The sequence below is a fragment of the Beta vulgaris genome, chromosome 3 (genome assembly GCF_026745355.1).
Source record: "Beta vulgaris subsp. vulgaris cultivar EL10 chromosome 3, EL10.2, whole genome shotgun sequence".
NCBI classification, from domain to species: Eukaryota; Viridiplantae; Streptophyta; class Magnoliopsida; order Caryophyllales; family Amaranthaceae; genus Beta; species Beta vulgaris.
The window spans coordinates 12,943,709-12,952,548 of record NC_079204.1 but is presented as its reverse complement, the minus strand read 5'-3'; the positions used below and the strand labels follow the sequence as shown (position 1 = coordinate 12,952,548).

The following is an 8,840-nucleotide window of genomic DNA, read 5'->3' as shown; positions in this document are numbered from 1 at the left end:
TTGTGTTTGCTAGAGCAATCAACGCAATGAACAACCATTAGACGACCGTAGGGGTTCTAATCGAGCAAGTCGATCATGAGCATAGGCTTTGCTCGGCTCGTGCTCGCTAAGTTTGGTGTCGAGTCGAGCTGCTCACGAGCAGCTCGTTTAGAGTTCCGATTCATCTTGAATTCTAGGCATTTGGTTATTATAATATCTTCTTTTATTAACATTTTTTTCCTTTTGTACTAAACCAATTTATTTTTATTGAGTGTTAATGTATTTCTTTCTTTCAAAGATAAATTAATTGGAAACAATTGAGTTGCGTGCAAGGTTATCGAGTTTCGAGCTCAATCGAGCGAGCTCGAGCTAGCTCAATTCAAGCTTTGACCGAGTTGAGTTCGAGGTGCTCGCAAGCTCCTCAACTCGATTAGCACCCCCTACGAACGGCCAATGTCTAAAAGCGCACACGAAATTATTAGATATACTCATGAACATTGTTGTTAAAATTGAGATTGTAGATTGAATCGGAAACGACCTTTAGAATAGAATCGTGAAATCGAATCGTAGAATTTTAAAATTCTACGAACATGTATAATCAAGATATTGCACTCAATCTTCATTGAATGTGATAAAATTATAAGTTAAAAAAGCCAAAAATTGAAAAAAAAGGTTGTTTATCCACTATATTGACAATAATAACTAACAATATATATATATATATATATATATATATATATATATATTATATATATATATATTATTTGCTTTGTTAGCATGATTTAAATTCGCGAGGTTTTTGCTAGTCAAAAAAAATGTATAAAATCGTCTAGAATCGTAAATAGAATCGTCTACCATATTTGAATCGTAAACTTGTAATATTTTAAGAGTTGAATCACAATTTTTATTAACTTTACTAGTGAACTAAGTCATTTACTTGGTTTTAATTCCTTCGAACAACACGAGGGAGCAAATGATTTCATTACAACATCAAATAATATGAACTCTCTCTCTCATCTACTATGTACCTGGAAGAAATACATAATTACTAATCAATCAATCAATATATATATATAAAAGAGGAACTTTTCGGGAGCATAGAGCGCGCCACCTAGGATTGCCACGTCATCTTGTTAATTTAGAGATAATAAAATTTAGAGTTTTAGAGATAATAAAAACCAAAAAAAATTATCTTTTAGGGATCTATTATAACTAGGAATCTATTATAAGTACTACTCTACTATATATTCACTCTACGACTATGATTCACATATAAAATCACAAAATAATTTAGGGATCTATTATAACTAGGAATCTATTATAAGTACTACTCTACTATATATTCACTCTACGACTATGATTCACATATAAAATCACAAAATAAAATAAAAAACCTTTATTAATTTAGAGATAATAAAATTTAGAGTTTTAGAGATAATAAAAACCAAAAAAAAATATCTTTTAGGAATCTATTATAACTCGGAATCTATTATAAGTACTACTCTACCGTATATTCACTCTACGACTATGATTCACCTATAAAATCACAAAATAAAATAAAAAAACCTGATTCTTGAGATTTGCCTAAACCATACGATAACATCTAATGAACTGCTGCAAATCTACTAAAGTAGCCAACATTTTCAATGACAGCTTCTTTGCATTTGTAGCCATTCAATATCTACTTTATTTTATTTTTGAACTTTTATTATAGTGATATACTGATATACTCTGATATGTTAGTTGACAATACCGGTCAACATGCCTTCACTTATTAGAGATGGAAACAACCATTGCAATACTAACTTTATATCAACTTTTTATAAACTCTATTAATAGATAATTATAGATATTAAAGATAATCTAAAAATAAGGGTATAATGACAAATATTTTATCAATTCTTTTTCTACTACAATAATGGGTTTGGGCATGATTTTTAAGAAAATGAAAAAAATGTGTAGTTTAGCATAGAGGTACTCCTTTAATTAACAAGTGTAGGGGATAAGTAAATCATTAATAAAGTAAGCGCAACTTTATGAGGCAATTTGATGAATAATTAATGATGATTTTATTAACATAAAGTAAAGGTAAGATTGACAATTATAGTTGTTTTTTTTTTACATAAGGTTGATTGGTCCAAATAGATAATTAACAGATGAAATATGTAAATAAAATCGTGTTGAAAAATCTCATTTTACAGTAACACAAAATCAATAATGTTAACAAAAAATTATAAAAAAAATAATATAAAAAACAACCCGTGCAACGCACGGGCTTCAAAACTAGTATATATATATAAAGGAGGAACTTTTCGGGAGCATAGAGCGCGCCACCTAGGATTGCCAGGTCATCTTATTAATTTACAAATAATAAAATATAGATAATAAAATATAGAGATAATATACTCCCTCTGTTTCAAAATATAAGTCATTTGCGTTTTACGAAAATTTGCTTTGACCACAAATATCTCTCAAATATGTTAAATAAAAATTATAAAAATTATACCGTTGGATTCGTCTTGAAAAATATTATAATAATATTATTTTTTAAATTTTTTTATCAACATAAATTGAGAGTAATTAACGGTCAAAGTTCGACCTCGAATATCGTGTGTGCCTTATATTGTGAAACGGAGGGAGTAGATAATTAAATTTAGAGATAATAAAATTTTATTGCCACGTCATCTTATTAATTTACAAATAATAAAATTTAGAGACGTCATCTTATTAATTTATAGATAATAAAATTTAGAGATAATGTAGATAATAAAATTTAGAGATAATAAAATTTAGAGAGATAATAAAATTTAGAGATAATGACGTCATCTTATTAATTTATAGATAATAAAATTTAGAGATGATAAAAATTTAGAGATAATAAAATTTAGAGTTTGAGAGATAATAAAATTTAGAGATAAGTTTGAGAGATAAGACTTTATCTATTTCAATATTTTTTATTTTTTTATTAGAAATATAAAACATATTTTCATATTATTTCGATTATTTTTTTCTGTTTGCGTTTCAATTGCTAAGAAATATCTACTACAACAATAAATTCAAATGATGAGAATCGAATTATCATTTGTTTCAACTGGAAAAAAAATCAAAGGAAACCTCATCAAAAATATCTCATGGTCATATCCCAAATAAATTATCTAATTGCAACATCATCTTATTAATTTAGAGATAATAAAATTTAGAGTTTGAGAGATAACAAAAGTTAGAGTTTGAGAGATAAGAGTTTATCACTCTACGGCTATGATTCACTCTACTATAAATATGCATTTTTAGCTAACAATTGACCATTTCCATATACTTACAACACTACAACTTACAACAATGGCTCACCAATATTCTGATCCAAACTTATCACGAGAAGCAAGAAAAAGACGTTGAACGACAATTAACCCAGAATTTATTCAAGGTTATACTCTTTCATACCTATAATGGTATGAATTTTACTAGCTTTATGAATCAACTATGCAAATCAGAATCTCTTATGCAATTTCATAGCCAATAATCCATCTAACTATTAACATAAAGTAAAGGTAATATTGACAATTAAAGTTGTTTTTTTTTTACTAAAAGTTGATTGGTCCAAATAGATAAGTAAAAGTGCCCAAAGTGGTGATTATTGCAATGGAAAAGGAACAGATGAAGTATGTAAATCAAATCGTGTTGAAAAATCTCATTTTACAGTCACACAAAATCAATAATGTTAAGAAAAAATAACAAAAAAATATATAAAAAACAACCCGTGCAACGCACGGGCTTCAAAACTAGTAATAATATAAGAACAAGAAAAGGGCTTTAGAACCCTTGACAACGTGCGTCTGATAAAAACACTCAGTAGCTTGTTTAACTTCTTAGGAGTACTAGCTAGGTTATTATTATAAATAACGACATTCTAGTTAAACCAGTGGAGTACCTAATCAATATTTTCTTTAGCTAAGTTGATAGTTCTATTAATGCTAAACAAACTATCAGTGCTAAGAAACAAGGTGATTGATCATTTCAACAACACAGATATATTTGGTGGGAAAACTAAGCTCAGAAAAAAGCATTAATTGTAAAGTAGAAGATCTGTAGTATTTAACTACAATGATAAAGAACATAAATAATACTTAAAATGCATAATAATTCTTCAAAAACAGCCAGGGCAAAAAAAAAAAAAGGAACAAGAAAGCAGCGAAATTAAAGATGATTTGATGTGAATAAATCAGTTGTAACCCAGACGAAGTTCCAAGTCTAAATCCTCTTTGAAAACACAATCAGCAACATTGAGATTCATCTCCAAATCCAACCTAAAAAACTCTCTTCTTTTGTTCAAACCTTCTTTACTTTTCAAACCAAACCCTCCAATATTACTATAATTTTGTTCACCATATGAACTAGGAGGAGCTTTCTCCAAATTGTTTAGTCTCTTATAACACTCAAATTGTTGTTTAGTGATAAGATCAGATGGTGAAGAAGCTTCAACTACCAAGGGAGACGACGGTCGTAGAGCCGAACTGGATGATGATGTGCGTAAAGGTTGGATGTTGGCTGGTTTTAGTGGTGGTGGTGAGAAAAGCATATGATAAGGGTTAGGAGGAAGATTAAGATTAATAGTATTGATAGGGGTTGAATTAGGAGTAATTAGAGAAAGCTGCCTTAATTGAGCTCTATCCCTTCTATGAACATTCATATGTCCTCCAAGAGCTTGAGCAGATCTAAACTCCCTTTTACAAAAGCTGCATGTATATGACCTTGGAGGCCATTCCATCATCATTAAACCCTCATCATCTACATAATAATACTTTCCATCATCATCATCATCATCATTATGACATGATTCCCATACATTTTTTACTTTGTTGTTGTTGTTGTTGTAGCAAAAATATATGCTACTATTGTTAATTGTATTTCTTCTATCCATTGAAGGTTTGAGGTAGAAATTGAAGATGGTGTGTTTATATAAGCTAAGAGAGAAACATAATGTAGGGAGTTCTTTTTATTTTGATTTTGTTGGAGAGCTAGATGGACTGGTGTAGGAGTATTTATCAATCAGGTCAGCAACTTTACTAAAAGTGAAACCTTGGTTTTTGTGAATTGCCATCTTATGAACTCTTGCCAAATCCAGCAATCCATCCAGCGGATGTTCTTCTTCCTCTTCTGTTTTCAATTATGACGTCTCCGATCTTCTAACTAATTAAGCTTCATTAATATACTCTATTTTTTAAATTATAAAAAAATATACTCTATTTTTTAGATGCGATGTTCGTTTTTTTTTGTCCGGTGTATTAAAATAATCAAATGTTGAATCTAAAAAATAGAGATATTATATAATCGTACAACCTGATATTGTAACGAATTGATCGAATGTGGACTATTATTTACCATTTATGTTTCTTTTCATTTAATCTATGCAATTTGACCTTTACGTTTGTAAACATTTATATTAATCGTTAATATATTAAATTATTAATGAGTAAAAACTATGAATTATTAATATTATGAAGAAATCAAATTTAACATTATCTCACAAAAATAAGTTTTCTGTACATATAAATCACTAATTATGATTAACGTGAAATATGTTAATGGTGGCGAACTATAAAGTGTATAGAGAATAATGAATTATTATTTTGATTAGTATGCTTGTATATTTAATAATATATTCCCATTTTATTATGCTTTGTCACATTAAGATTCAAATCACCTACTCATTCCACGCCTCCTTTCTTTAGAATTGAAGGAAGGCAAGACGTGTGTACCTTACATATCAGACGAGACTCATTCTAAAATTAAATGATATATATATATATATATATATATATAGGGGTAGGATTCGCTGAAAACAGCTCTTAATCTGAAAACTGAAAACAAGGTAACTTTTAAGCCCTTTGGGGTAACTTTTAACACTTTTAGGGTAACTTTTGTCAGTTTTAGGGTAACTTTATTATATTTGTAGTTCTATATATTTCAAGGGTAACTTTATTTATTATAAGAGTAACTATTACCACTTTTAGGGTAACTTTTACCATTTTTAGGATAACTTTTTAGATTTTAAGGGTAACTTATTTTAACTTTGATTATAGTTAAACCTATGAAGGATTCGAACCTACATCGTTGTGTCTTACACAATGTTTTGCCAATTGAGCTAATAGGTTGTATGAATTTCGCCAAATATATGTTAGTGAGAGGGGGTAACAAAGAGCTTTAATACAGCAACTAATAACAATTTTTGGAAACTAATAAAGATAGAGTATGCTACACCATAATGAACAAGATAAAAATAACAGAGAGAACACCAAAAGTAAAAAGTAGACAATACCACATGAAACGAAAGATTAGGAAAATTAAAATTATCAGTTTTACATCAGAGAAAGCAACAACATCCAAGTAATGTAACCATAAGATTTCATAAACACGCAATATAAAGTTACCCTAAAAGTGCATAAAGTTACCCTTGAAATATATATGAAATTACCCTAAAATTACTAAAAGTTAGCCTAAAAACGGTAAAAATTATCCTAAAAGTGGTAATATTTAGTCTTATAATAAATAAAGTTATCCTTCAAATATATACAACTACCCTTAATATAATAAAGTTACCCCAAAACTGGCAAAAGTTATCCTAAAAGTGTTAAAAGTTACCCTAAAGGGGTTAAAAGTTACCCTTGTTTTCAGTTTTCAGCCTAAAGATAGTTTTCACGAGATCTCATTCCTATATATATATATATATATATATATATATATATATATATATATATATATATATATATATTCTAAATTTATAAAGTTACATTTTTTCAGAAAATTAGTTTGTAAATTGGACTATCTACAAGTGAACTTCCGTATGGGTTCACCATAAACTTATAGGTATGAAGCTAATCAAATTTTTAACTCTATTATCATCTACTCCACTAATTTAACTCCTCATATTCTAAAGTTTCCTTTTTGATTTGTCCTGCTGAGTTTGTCCCTTTAAGCACACAACTTTTGTCTTTATGAACTCCATTCAACTAAAAATAAAGAGTGAACAAAAATAAGGAAAACGAAAAGGGACTGAAGGAGTAGTATTGAGAAAGACTTGGGATAACAATTGCATGTTTCCGATTCATCTCTGCAAATGTATAAATATTTATTTCTCGGATTCTGGTTCTAAGTCGGATAATCATTTAAGACACAAAAAAATACCCCATATTTGTTGATTTTCAATTAAGCAAACTTATGAAACTCTTAGTTTATCAATTGATGAAATGACAGTAAATCATTGAATTGAGGCTGGATAATTTTAAATGAGATTAATCCTTTATTCTATTTGGACCGGGATTTTTATATTGACAAATCCGTGACAATGTTGCTCCACTTGAAAGAAGAATGCTTTTTTTTGGTAACAGTTGAAAAGGAATTAGTAAGACCAAAATCCATTAAAGTTAGCATTCAAGTTTGGTTATTCACTTGTCACATAGGAGCACTAAGTTAACAAGATGCCCAAGGATTCTTGAAGAGAGTGTTGAAGACTAGTTGACAATCCAAAATGAACTAGGAAATTTCAAATCTTGATACCAAAAACAAAATAAAACTGAAAAAAGGGGATGATAGAATTTGGATAGAAAAAAGATCCTATCCAAATATAGGAGATTTATCTTGAATAACGGGTGGCCAATGGAGTGTAACATGTGCCTATAAATAAGCCTTCATTTTCTAAGGCTGAATAGCCTAAACTGCAAGAATTACCCGTCATTTTCTAATGTTGAATAGCCGAAACTGTAAGGATTACCTGTAGTGTAACATGGTGCCATCTGTTATCCTTTTTGGAGCCTTTTAGTGACTTTAATATATATACTTTTTTGTTTGAAAAAAGGAAACAAAAAGAAGTTGAATTATACTTCTAGTATTAGCTTCTTTTGATAGGCTTCAGCTAATGATAGTACAAGCACACATATAGTACCAAAATGGACCTATCTTTATTAAAAAGAAGTTATTGAGTTGGAAATGTAGTTCGTAAGTTTGCCATGCAAATACACATTATACATGTAACGTGTTGAGCTTATATTATGGAAAAGGATTCAGTCAGAACTCATAAGTAAGACTCAGAAGAATAGGATGAGACCAATACTTCGACGAGATCAGTAACTCGGTATATTCATATATTGGCAGGTCGGCTATGGGAATCAACTACTGGCTATTTGGGTGATGCTAAGGCAGCTGATGCTTAAGTTATTCAGCCACCCTCTGACATATATATACACTAGCCTTTTGTGCACGCGATGCGTGCAATGATATTTTTAGGCCTAATACTAAGGAGTAAACAAACTGAAAATGCAAGTTAGTATTTAAGTTCACCTCCATATTGTGAATAAGATTCTTCCATGTTCTTTATATGTTTTCATTCATTTTTGTGATTTTGAATAGTTTTTTGTTTCTCAAGTCTTATATTCGCATGTTCTTTTATAATCAATATGATGTTCTTTACTAAATGTCGTCATGTTCTTTTTTTTTATATTCATTTTTGTAATTTATAATAGTTTTTGATATGGATTTCAGTAATTTCTCTATGATCCCAAAATTGTAACCGAAAAGTATAATACAATTTCAGTTTTTTTTCCTTGTCTAACTTCTAAATCCTGATTTCACAAATTGATATATTAAGAATTTTCATCATTTTAATTTTTTCTCCTTTTCTAAATGTTCACACTTTGACTTTCAATTATATTTGAAAGGAATTTTAAGTTTTTCATACACAATTTGATTTCGCATGAAATGGTCATTTTTAATTTTTCTCCTTTTCTAAATTTGAACACTTTGAGTTTCAATTACAGGTGAAATGAAATTTCAAATTTTACATACACAATCTGATTTCGCATGAAATG

At 29.1% G+C, this 8,840-nt stretch overlaps 1 protein-coding gene across 1 annotated transcript; it reads right to left on the bottom strand.

Moving 5' to 3' along the window:
• Positions 1–3,395: 3,395 nt before the first annotated feature.
• On the bottom strand, positions 3,396–4,897 carry LOC104888927 (transcriptional regulator SUPERMAN-like). The gene has a single exon (XM_010674042.3). The coding sequence runs from the start codon at positions 4,895–4,897 to the stop codon at positions 4,199–4,201; it is 699 nt and encodes a 232-aa protein (XP_010672344.1). The 3' UTR covers positions 3,396–4,198.
• Positions 4,898–8,840: the final 3,943 nt, after the last annotated feature.